General features: G+C 41.6%; 1 protein-coding gene across 1 annotated transcript in view; it reads left to right on the top strand.

The window, feature by feature from the left end:
- The window catches only part of UNC5D (unc-5 netrin receptor D), a 531,015-nt gene that overhangs the window by 479,167 nt on the left and 39,674 nt on the right, over positions 1-12,174 (top strand). The window contains 3 exon segments of the mRNA XM_025426288.3: positions 9,007-9,175; positions 10,867-10,986; positions 10,988-11,095. Of these exon segments, the coding sequence (XP_025282073.1) occupies positions 9,007-9,175; positions 10,867-10,986; positions 10,988-11,095 (397 nt within the window).

The raw sequence follows: 12,174 nt of genomic DNA, 5'->3' as shown, positions 1-12,174 counted from the left end.
ATTTAGGTTAGAACAGAATGCCATTACCCCCAAAATGAGAGGAAGGGAGAGAAGAAGAAAGGAAGAGGGAAAAGAAAAGGGGGGGGCCTGGAGAACTCTTACACTGTCGTTGTATGATCTGCTTTATCTTTTTGGAAAGAATTTCCCCGTACCACGCTCTTCCCCGTTCCTTCCACCCCACACCCCCTTGGTCCACAAACAAATATGTATAAATAAAAATTGCCGTCATTTTCATCAGAGTATGTTTGAAGCCCCTGTGAGCTGACAATATGAAGTGATTAGATCAGTCCAGAGGAGTCTTTAATTAAAGATGCCATTGACAAGATAACAATGGTTTGTGAATGTTGTTAATAGGTCCGAATGGAAGGTGCTCCTTAATTCAATAAGAAGAAAGTCATCAGTTCATGAGTTTGATTGCACATTGTAAAGGATCACCACATACTGTAATTATTTTTATTTGTATGTGCCATCTCTTTTATTGCCCACGCTGGAAGTAGAAATAACCTGTCCTATTAAGATATTTAATATATATCATCCTTTCCACTTCACTTAGTTATAGCCTAATAAAAATACCGGGAGAACACACTAGCCCACACTGAGGCTGGTCTCCACGCTTTCTAAGACAATCCACACCACCCTTTAAAAAACGTAGATGGCTAACCTTCTAACTCCTTTGGTTATCATCTTTAAGGCAAAGGAAAAGTCACTTCTCAGGACTCTGTAAAGTCACATGCAGATATGAAGCTTCAATCTGGAAATGAGAAGTGGCATGCCCAAAGGTCAACCGACACCTCTGTTCAGTTGTGTAGTGTCTTGGAGACAACAGGGGATCAGGAGGCAGAAGCAGAGGGATTTCTAGGTTCTAACTTTAAAGTGAACAAGCCATAAAAAGTCAGGTAGCAGACAGAGGAACACTCCCCCGCATGGCCAAAGATGTCCACATTCTGATCCCTAGAACCTGCGAATGTTATCCCACATGATGAAAGGCACTTCACAGGTGGAATTAAGGTTAAGGACCTTAAGAAGGAGAAATTACCCTGGATTATGCAGGTGGGCTCATGGAAGGGTCCTTGTAAGAGGAAGGCAGGAGTATCAGAGTCAGATACAAAGATGTAAAGATGCTCTGCTAGCAGCAAGTAGAAGAGGGGCCTCCAGCCAAGGAATGTGAGTAGCTTCCTGAAGCTGGAAGGGGCAAGGAAATGGATTCTTCTCTAGCCCCTCACAAAGGAACATGGCCCCTCTGACACCTTCATTTTAGCTCAGTGAGACTTCTGACCTATAGTACTGTATAATGTTTGTGTTGTTTTAAGCCACTAAGTCTATGATACAGTAAAAATGGGAAACTACCCCAAGCTCCTGTTGCAAATAACTGACCTCAGTGCCCTGCCATCCTAAGACTCAGTCCCTGGAGTACACTCTTTCAACTCTCATGCCAGTGTCTTACCTTAGAAATGCTAGGTTTGGGGAATATGTCCCCAGGAACTTCTGTTCTGTCTCCTGCCTGCCCCGACACATATCTTTCAACCACCACTGCTAACAGGACTGGAGAGTCTAGTCCCTGCTCTGTCACAAGCAAGGTAGGACTTTGGCCATGTCACTCTACCCCATGTCATACCCCATGTTTCATCATTTCAATCAATGGCTGATAATCCCTTGTCTTTTCCCAGGCTAAAAGAAAACAATTTAGGAAAAAGACTCAGGTTTGCTCCAGAAGACTCTGTTTTTCCCATTCAAAATGTGAATCCATAGACAAATTGGCAGATATAAAAACCATGGTAGCCGTGTGCTGCAGAGACCCACACACTCCCCTTCCCTGTCTTTCACCCTAAGGCATCTCAATGAGCTGCTATCCCGCTCCTCCTAGTAAACAAGGTGAACACAAGCCCGACACTGCATGAAAGATGAGGCTTAAATTGTGTCTAGGAATTGGTGGCTTACACATGATTTGTGATTTCTTTAGTATATTAATTGGTAAACACCTAGGCATGTGTGTGTAAACTCAAGCCGTTTAACGTATGCAAACGGTTTAATCTCTCTGTGGGATTGCTCACATTTCAGCAAACTCAGATATGCACTCCAGGAGGAATGTAATTCCCCTTCTGCCCCAGCCCCCTTCATGCCATCTCCCTGCCTGCGATCCTATTTCAGATAATACCAAGTGGGTGACCCAGATCTTTAAACCTTTTCATTGTAGAGCATATGCTTCTATCCTCAGTGAATTGTGCTTGTTGCTTGTTGTAATCCACTGTTCTCACTGCTCCTTTCCCCACCCCTGCTAATGTAGTATAATGGCTTGATGAGCTGTAGCATTATTTCCAGTTACTACTAATCAACCCTCCCAACCTGACATCCTTGCTTATTAATTCACAAGCTGCTTAGATGTAGGACGGTACCTGAGTGGTTGTATTTTCCACCACAGCAGCATCATCCGAGGCCTTAAGACTGAGCATTTAACCTTGACCACCTCCAACCTCCATTTCAGAAGCCTACCCTCTCTTATTGGACAGACAACCAAGCCCCTGTTTTTCAAGAATTGCACAATCTTTTCTCAAAAGTTAGTGCCAGGGCTATCTTACAGGTAAGGAACACAAAAAATATGGAAAATCCCAGAAATACAGAATCTAAATCTTAACTGGCGGTGTCTACAAGTATTTTGAGTCAACCGCCCAAAGAATTCTGAACCACTCTTAGTTTCAGGCCTGCATAATACTGAAAGAGGAGTCTCCTATGATAAAGAGAAGATTTTGCTTAACTTCTCTCTTTGTCCTCTGTTCTACTCCTCACCCCCTTTTCTCCTTTTCCAAAAGTCTTTTCTTAAATCATACATGGCAGTTATGGAATGAAAGTCCTCTGGAGACGTGCTAATGGTGTTGGGGTTGACTGATGAGCCACACTTGGCTTTTGGGGACTCATCTCCACAGGAGATTCTATGATATTGTTTTCCTGGGGCTTGTCTGAACGATCTGGTCAGAGCTGGAGAATGAGACAGGTATCAGACTCAAAACAACAGGAATAATAAACCCTCACACCTTGATTTTCATCCACAGCAATGTTTAGAATTCAGGGCAATATAGGAGGTTTTTAATGAAAGAGAATAATAATAGTTAAAACTATGTATCTTCCTGGGCAGGAAACTGTAGGAGGCTGGAGCTACCTTGTTTTCTGAGCTCCAGTCTTAAGACTAAGTACAGCCTCCATCTATCTGCCTTTTATGTCTATTCCATTAAAATATGATTTAATTATGTATCGACCCGGGGTCTGGCATAGTAAAACTATCATTACTCTCCTGCCTGCATTCCTGAGTGATACTCTGGGTAAAGGTGATCAAACCTACATTAATCTATAATATAGACCAGGAGGAGGAAAGGCGGGAGTGTAATTACCGAGCGCAGCATGGCAGACAACAACAACAAGGAAAATCTCATCTCGAAATACGGAGCCGGTGGTTTTGCTTGAAGAGAGTGACACGTTACCAGTCCATAAGTAGGTCATGAAATATTGAGAACAAAGGCAAAACTGCACAGATCCACCTCCAGACCTGCAGTGGTTAGCAGTTGCCATGTGGTAGCGGACCTTGCTTGGCGTGACCTTCTTTCTGTTGCCATTGGTGTGCACGTGGGTGCTGCAGAATGGCAGTTCCCACGTGGCTGGTGTGGCCAGGCTTGGACCACTGGCTGCGGCACCTGTCACCCTCCAGCACACATTTTATGCAATGGTCAGTGACCCCTCTTGTTTCATTATGACAAGTCTGGAAATTTTTCCCTGGGCCTCTGTCTTCATTCATTCATTCATTCATTCAGTCAGTCAGTCAGTCAGTCAAAATAATTATTTTTGACACAACTTCAAACTTAAGGATGGGGCGCCCGAGTGACTCAGTCAGTTAAGCATCCGACTCTTGATTTTGGCTCAGGTCAAGAGATGGAATCCCGCGTTAGGCTCCATGCTCAGCGCAGGGTCTGTTTGATTCTTTCTCTCTGTGTCTGTTCCTCCCCACACTTGCATTATCTCTCTGATAAAATAAATAAGATCTTAAAAAAAAAAAAAACTTAGGGAAAAGTTGCAAGAATAATATTACTTCCAGGCAACCCACAGGTATATTCGCGAGTGTTAACATTTTACTTTGCCGTATTCCGTCCTCTTCTTTGTCAATTTGTGTACGTGTGTACATATTCACACAAAGCACAGATCGACGTACATACACATATGCCTATTCACGTAACTATTATGAACAAGCTGTCCTTTTGTCCCTAGATACTTCAGTATCTATATCCTGAAAGGAATTCTGTTATGTAACCACAGCACAATTCTCAAATCAGGAAATTAGCATTGATACACTTCTATTATCTACTCCACAAACTTTATTCATATCTTGCCTGTTATCCAGATAACGTCCTTTATAGCAAATGAAAATTCAAGTCCATTCATTACATTCTATTGCCACGTGTCTTCAGTCCTGTATTATGAAGCATTTCCTAAGTGTCTCTATTTTATGACACTGACCATTTTTAAGAGTGTGGATCAGTTCTTTTGCACAGTGCCCTTCACTGTGGGTTTGTCTGATAGTTTCCTGGGATTAGATTCAGGTTGTGTATTGTTGGTTGGAATATGGTTGGTTGCCAAATGGTTTTCCCATTTATTAGTTGGCTTCCTGTTGCATTGGAGAGTTTTCCCTTCTCATTATTCATTCACCTATATCCATATATCTCAAGAGTTATGTTATTCAATGGGTTATAATCTCATACTACCATTATTTACTTTGATACTCAAAATGTTCCAGTTTTTGACCAGTAAGAACAACCTCAAGTTAACTCTTCTGTCCTTCTCAAGAAATATTTCTGAGTGCTTACAACTGGCATCTAGTAGACCTTGCAAATACAGTGATGAACAGGAAAAAAAAAAAATTCCCTAGCCTCATAGAGCTTACATTCTCACTTGTGGGAGACTAAAATAAATGTATAAATGGTATTAGTGTACTAGAGGGCAGTTAGATGTAGTGGAGGAAAAAAAAAGCAAAGATGAGTGTCGGTGTTGGGAATGGTCTGGGAATGCCTCACTAGTAGCGTCATTTGAGCAAAGACCAGAGTGGCATGAGAGCTCATCATTTCCTGGAGGAAACCTTTCAGTCAGTAAGGAACACTCCAGAGCAGCACAGTAGCTGGATTCATAGAGGTGGGAGCACATTGGGTTTCACTGATTGCTGAGTTGAGAATAGATCGTGGGAAGTAAGGAAGGATTGCTGAGATACCTTAAATTCCTTAACAGTATCCATTTCCAAGGCCATGAAATGTTTGTTAAAGCCTACCTTGCTATAATGACAATTTACTGAATCCGTTAGCAATCTCAAAAAGCACAGTTCCTATGAAAATAGGGCTCATCAAAAGGCAGGAAAGGTGAGTATTCAGAATTGGAGAAACAACCTCCACCCACTGAGCACATATTAGGTGTTCTTAATGTTTGTTTTGTTTTAATTCTCACAACAATCTTAGAGTAGGCGTTATTTTGCATGTTAGGAAAGGGAAGCCCAGAAAGGCCTGGGCTTCCCTTTCTGCCAAACCGAGGTTTTCATGACAGAAAAAGTCAGATAAGGAATGTGGTATCGAGGGCAATGCTGTGAAGAGTACAGTGAGGACACAGTAGGACATTAGGATGTTCTTTCACCCACTTCTTGTGTTTTCTGCAACTCTCCTTCTCATGTCTTCCCTTTCTGGTACTAAACAAAGTAGCAACATGAGTCCTTCTATCTTATGGGATTACTAGGCACAATGCTCTTGTGACTGTGATGAGCACCCTCTCCCTCCATGGATAGTTTGTGGCTGGGGGCATCAACACTGCAAAGCTGGCAGAATTTTCCCCAGAACCTTCAACTGCACTGTGTAAGCTGAAATTTGAATTCATGACCCAGTTACCATACAGTTGCCCAACAAACCACCTGGCTACACTGAACTGCCTCTTAAACTATCAATCTTTTTAGATCCATAAGTGTTCATAAATATGCACAGCAGATGGATGGATGGATGGATGGATGGATGGATGGACAGATAGATCAAACACAAGGGAAATGTAGCAAAACTTGAAGACACCCAGACTTCTTCATCTACACTAGACCATATAATGCCTGGAGGTGGTGCCTACAATGGCCCTAATATTGCTGCTGTTACTACTTCACAGTTATCATTAGCTCACAGAAATTTTAGAAAAATATTTTGCCTTTTTCTTTTTTCTCCTAGCAGGAATGCAAATACTTCCTTGTCATATGGACTATGGGAGAACTGAAATGTCATTCATACTATCCTTATGATATTTTTGCCCAGGCCCAATAAAAGGCTCCTCTCCTCAGACCTCTGTCCTCACATGTCCTAAGTCTGTATCCATGACTACACTTGGACTGATTTTCTCCCTATCTTTACTTAGGATGTCACAAGAGCCAGCAGCTTGACCAGAAATCTGCTAGTGGTTACAGAGAAGGAAAGTACGTCTGGTCACAGAGAGCAGGGGCCTACATACGAGTCAGAAATTTAGGGTGTATTTTGCAGCTCAGCGCTTTGATGGACTTCTCTGTGACCTTATGCTGTTAACACCTGCCTCCACAGGTGTGTGAAGATCTTTAATATTTGCAAATCTCCTTGATTGCTATAGCTAGAAGATGGCAGAGAAGAACAAATTACTATTCATCATGGGGAAAAAAAAGTAGAGAGATTTAAGTTATGTTCCTTCACCAGAGACCTATACACACAGACACTGTTTTCACAGTAGGAGCATTAGATATAAATCTTGATTTACTTCCTTTGTACTTGTGGAAATGCCCAGTGCCTGCTTAAGGCAAAGCTCCCATTCCCCGCTCTGCCTGAGACTGGGCTGCTCTGCCTTTGCTTCCTAATGCTATTTGTTATTACGGAAAGGAGCCTTGCTATTCACAAGTGTGAGAGTTCATCTAATTAGCTGATTTCAGCTCATTTGGCATTAAATAATTCCCCAAATTCCCATATGTTTGAACAATATGTTCAACAAGGGGGATGATTCTCCGAAAGCAATTAAATAGTTCTTTTAGGAGAGCTTGTCATCGGTCACTCAAAAGCATCCCTGCTATTCCTATCTGTGATGAATGCAAGCGGCAATTACACAGAGACTGTGTCACCTTCCTAACGGCCCCTGGCAGGCATCCACACACAGGCTGCCACCTCGTGCTGCCTCTAGCTCATACTGGAATGTTACATCACCCCCATCCCCCAACCTCAAGTATATCATTCTAGACTGTTCAGTGAGCATTTGTTATTGCTAATACACTACTTTGCAACCCATGCCCCCTTGCTTGCCCGCTCTGCTTAACAATAAATGCAGACAGATTTTCAGTTCCCTGAACCCTGGTTTTATGGGAAGAATTGTCAACTTTGGACTGCGGTGGCTTCTGTGGAAGACTGAATTTTGTGACTCCGTCTTCAGGCCTTTCTGAAGGGGGAGGATACTGTATTCACTTTCAGGTCTGTTTTAGATACAGTAGATAGATGTTCCTGCCCACCTATGTGTCTGGACTTTTATTTAAGATTGTATTTATTTACTTATGAGAGACTGGCAGAGACATAGCAGAGGGAGAAGCAGGCTCCCAGTGGGGAGCCCAATGCAGGACTCCATTCCAGGACCCTGGGATCACGACCTGAGCCAAAGGCAGACGCTCAACCACTAAGCCACCCAGGTGCTTCTGTGTCTGGACTTTTAATGTAACAGCAAATTATGAATAGTAGCTCCAGGATGACCATTCCCAACTTCAGAGAGAACAAGCAATGTCAACAAAAGCAACTCAGAAACTAATAACATGTGAAACACACTCATAGAAAAACTCTGTTTATATAATACCGTGGAAAAGGGTATCCTTTGGTGCTAAATTTCATCTTTATCTTGCTCAAGGGGTGGCTTTTGCAATGAGGGATGACATTTAAATGCCCTTCCTAGGTCAAGTAAGAGGAAAGTTCTATATAATGATACCAATCTCAACAGCTCTCCTGTAGCATTGTTCATCTGAGAGTCCTACATTGCTTTATGGACTATATTCTGTATCACTGTATTTCTTACAAGTGAAAATACAGCCCCCCCCCCCCAAATCAGATAGCTTGTTCAAAAATCCAGAAACAGCTGGGGAAGAATGAGCAGACTTCTGGGTTCTTCTCATTGCCTGTTGTCATATAAACCAGTCCACCTTACCGTTTGGGGACAGAGATTAAAACCAAAGGAAAAGAAAATGAAAGAAATATTCAATGATATCCTTTCCCTTTAGTTAAATTTCACTGTATCTGTTTTATGACTCTGTATTTCCATTGTGAATAATTCACAATACAGAAAAACCTGAACACTAGGTTTGGGTGAATGACTTTAAATTTGGAACTAAAATAGGAAAGGGTGGAAAGATACATATTTATGTATGTTATTCTGCACATTTATAACTGTCTACTTATGCTATTGCTATATAACTCATGTATTTGTACATTGGCAGAAAACAAATGTTTTCAAAACCAGAAGTGACATACTCAATCTGGGTATGTCTAAAGTGTGCTTTGTTAAGAAATAATTTGTTTTATCACTTATTAGCACTAAAAATGTTCATAGAAGGTGTTGTTGGGAGAAAAGAATCTGATGGGAAGATTACCAGATCAGTTGTTCCTACAAAGCTCTCAGCTTTGGTCATTGATAATGTTATCAGCAAGTGTAAGGATTTAGCAGCTGGTGTGTAACACACCAGCCAGGTCTTTGCTCTCTGCTGTTCTCTGTATTTCTGAAGACATACCTGTCATTTTGTTTGTTGAAACCTAGATTTGAAATCTAAGCTAAACTCAATCCGAGTGCTTGAGCAGTTCCGGATAAATGGCTGTTGCCCAGACCAGGCCTGAGCAGGTGTGGTGCCGTCCAGGAGGGAATCCTGGGAAACTGTTTTCCTCAGCCAGTCTATGACTATATTCTTATTTAAACATGCCCCCTTCTTTACTGCGCTTCTTGTATCCTTTTCCAACCGTAAAGCCTCCAGTCAGATGGATCCGAGGTGCTCCTGAGTCCTGAAGTCACCTGTGGCCCCCCAGACATGATTGTCACCACTCCCTTTGCATTGACCATACCACACTGTGCGGACGTCAGTTCTGAGCACTGGAACATCCATTTAAAGAAGAGGACACAGCAGGGCAAGTGGGAGGTGAGACCCTATTCTTCCTTTTAAGAAAAATTAAGATTTGGCTCCCAGCTGTGGGATAGATTTAACCTTACCCTCTCTTAACACGAGTCTGCTGGAAAATATGGAAGCATTTCCTTGTTTTTTCAGAGGGCTTGTGGCATGTGTATTACAGCATCCTCAATGTGCTAGCTAGTTAAGTCTTTTACCATGATGATGGGAAAGCAAGAGAGGATCCAGAGCTTTTCTGTTTGGTTTTAGAATCCAGTTGTAACTACCCACACAGACATGTACCCTTATGTGGCCATCCTCGGTACATAAACCCTTTATTCCTGTCCTTCCCAGACCACGACCCTACCTGAATTGACTTTCCCTCTGGCCTCTGTGGAGACTGGGAGGAGGCTCAGGGCACACAGGCTGTGTTCATGAACGAAACTTCTCTGTCATTTTGCCATCATAGGGATTATAACATGTTGAAATGCTCAGCAACCCAGTGGTTGCTAAGTATATTTTGGTGAACTAACAAATGCATTGAGAATCATTGAGTGACTATTGCCCTGTGTATAGAAGTACATATGAAAGCAATTCATTCCAAGGAGAAAACAGAAGAGAGAGACAAGACAAGAAAATGAGGAAGCTTCAGAGGAGGGTAACAACAAGGCAGACAGACACAGCAATGATTGCCCTAAAATTACTATTTTAAGTGAAACCTCTGATTTATCTGTCTGATAGAGATCCCTTTGATGTCTGTCTGAAGTCACTTTGCATGAAAGCAGTTGAATTATCTTGCTGGAACAGAATGACCTGTTCCAGCTAGCCCTGGGATCTTCCCTCCCAGGAAGTGCTTCAAGCAAAAGTAGTAAAAGGAAAATCTTGTTTCTTTAGGAGAAGAAATTTCCAGTTGCTACAATGGATTACATTCACCCTGCCGGGCTATCTCTACAACTAGCCTGTACTCTTTGTTGAAAATGCATTCTGCTATTTCTTCAGCCCTATTTCTTCAGTACAACCAGGGGCACATTTTCTAGGCATGAAGTTCCATGGGTTTCATAAAGGGGCCACATTTTGCTCTCTGTTCCATTATGGTTTGCTTTGCCTTGATTTTTACCATTTTAGTTTAGTTTTAGTTTTTTTTTTTTTTTTTTTAATTTTTTTTCCAACGAGCACCTCCTCACAAGCTTTGCATCCAGGTGGTGTTAGATTTATGCTCTACCCAACCCAGTCACACAAACCAAAGTTCTTATCAGGGAGGGTGAAATATTCTAGTACATGTTATCAAAGCCCTTCGTGTAATGGTCCCTCATGAATGAATTTGGTGGAAAGAGGATAAAATATTTGAAAGAAAATAAATATTACCTTAAGGATATGGAAAGAGATTTTTAAAAATAGACCTTTTTCAAGACTGAGTTTACTGGCTGGGTGTTAATATTTAAGATTTTTCTTAAAATCAGCACTGAACAAATTAACTGAAAAAAAGGAGAACTTTGGAAATGAGGTTTGTTGTAACTTTATAGAATTCCAACACATGGAATAGAACTATTTATTAAGTTCCTGATGTAAACAGTTACTTTGCTAGAAAAAGATTATTTGACACCAAGAAAGGGAGTGCAATAAGAATTTTCTGAAAAAAAAAATTGTGTATGTCCATGCAAAGTCATTGTCAAGTCACATCTCATTTCCAAGCTGAGAGAATCTAACACACCTTTTCCCAACAGGAAGTGATGTCAGTGGAGGATGAATCCACATCCTGTTACTGCCTTTTGGATCCCTTTGCATGTCATGTGCTCCTAGACAGCTTTGGGACATATGCCCTCACTGGAGAGCCAATCACAGACTTGTGCCGTGAAGCAACTCAAGGTGGCTGTTTTTGGCTGCATGTCCTGTAACTCTCTGGATTACAACTTGAGAGTCTACTGTGTGGACAATACCCCTTGGGCATTTCAGGTCAGCTTTTTCTCTAGAATTCTTCTTTTGGGGTCATGAATGCATGGGATTTCCTAGAGATCAGTATCCATAGAGAATTCTGTAGCTGAGGGTCTGCAAAATGAAGCCACACCATTGGCTAGCCAGGAATACCTGTCCTGAAACAAGAGCTGTGTTATCATATGTCCAACAATGTGCTGAGTTCCAAGGATGTGAGGTACTTGGTGCTCAGGAACAGAGAAGAGTTACATAACCACATATTGTGAACATGGTGTGCAAATTATAAACTGACTTAGAAGTGTGTCAGAATTCAGAAAACAGAGAGCCGATTGCAATAGAGAAATTGGAGAATAATCTCCAAGAGCCCTTTGTGAACCTTCATGGATGGATGTCATTCAGGAGCAAAAGAGAAAGGGCTACCATGTCAGGAAAGGAGAATGGCATGAGCCACAGGAACAGCAAGAGTTATTCAATGTGCAGAAGGCAGTGAGAAAATTGCATGAACCAAATGAAGGTTGTAGTTAGGGTACAACAATTGGAAATCACACCCAGCAGCAGGCAGGCATATTATATCCTTGGATACATAGTCAATTAATAATTAGGGCTACTAGGGCAGAGATAGTTCAAGGTTCCTTTCCATTTTTGGCATTTTTAATCACGTAAGACTCATTTTAAATTAGCTACTCACAAAGAGTTCGAGTTTATTAATAGCAGCAAAGATAATGCAGAAATGCCTGTGTAAGCTTTGCCCGTATATAAATAGCCTAGCTCTCCTGACACACCTCATCCCAGATCCCTGCTATTCCAGTCCTGGATCATTAAGTCCATTATGCAGAGCATTTCCTCAGTAACTAGCTTTTAAGACACTGAGCTGGAAAACTCATGTTTACCAATAAAAGAGATACAATGACCTGAATCCTGAACATAAGCCAGCAAAGATGATACAGTGCCAACCTATGTTCTTGAACCTTCCCTGACTATCTCTTAAGTAGCACAAATCATTTTGAAAGGCACACTTAATATATGGCTGCTCATAAAAGGGCCTTTTCGCAGAGGGCCACCGTTTTGTAAAAACTTCAACGTTAGTAGTTAAATGTCAT

The sequence above is a fragment of the Canis lupus genome, chromosome 16 (assembly GCF_003254725.2).
Source record: "Canis lupus dingo isolate Sandy chromosome 16, ASM325472v2, whole genome shotgun sequence".
Taxonomy (NCBI): Eukaryota; Metazoa; Chordata; class Mammalia; order Carnivora; family Canidae; genus Canis; species Canis lupus.
Note: the sequence above shows the minus strand (reverse complement) of the source record. Positions and strands in the feature narration are given on the sequence as shown.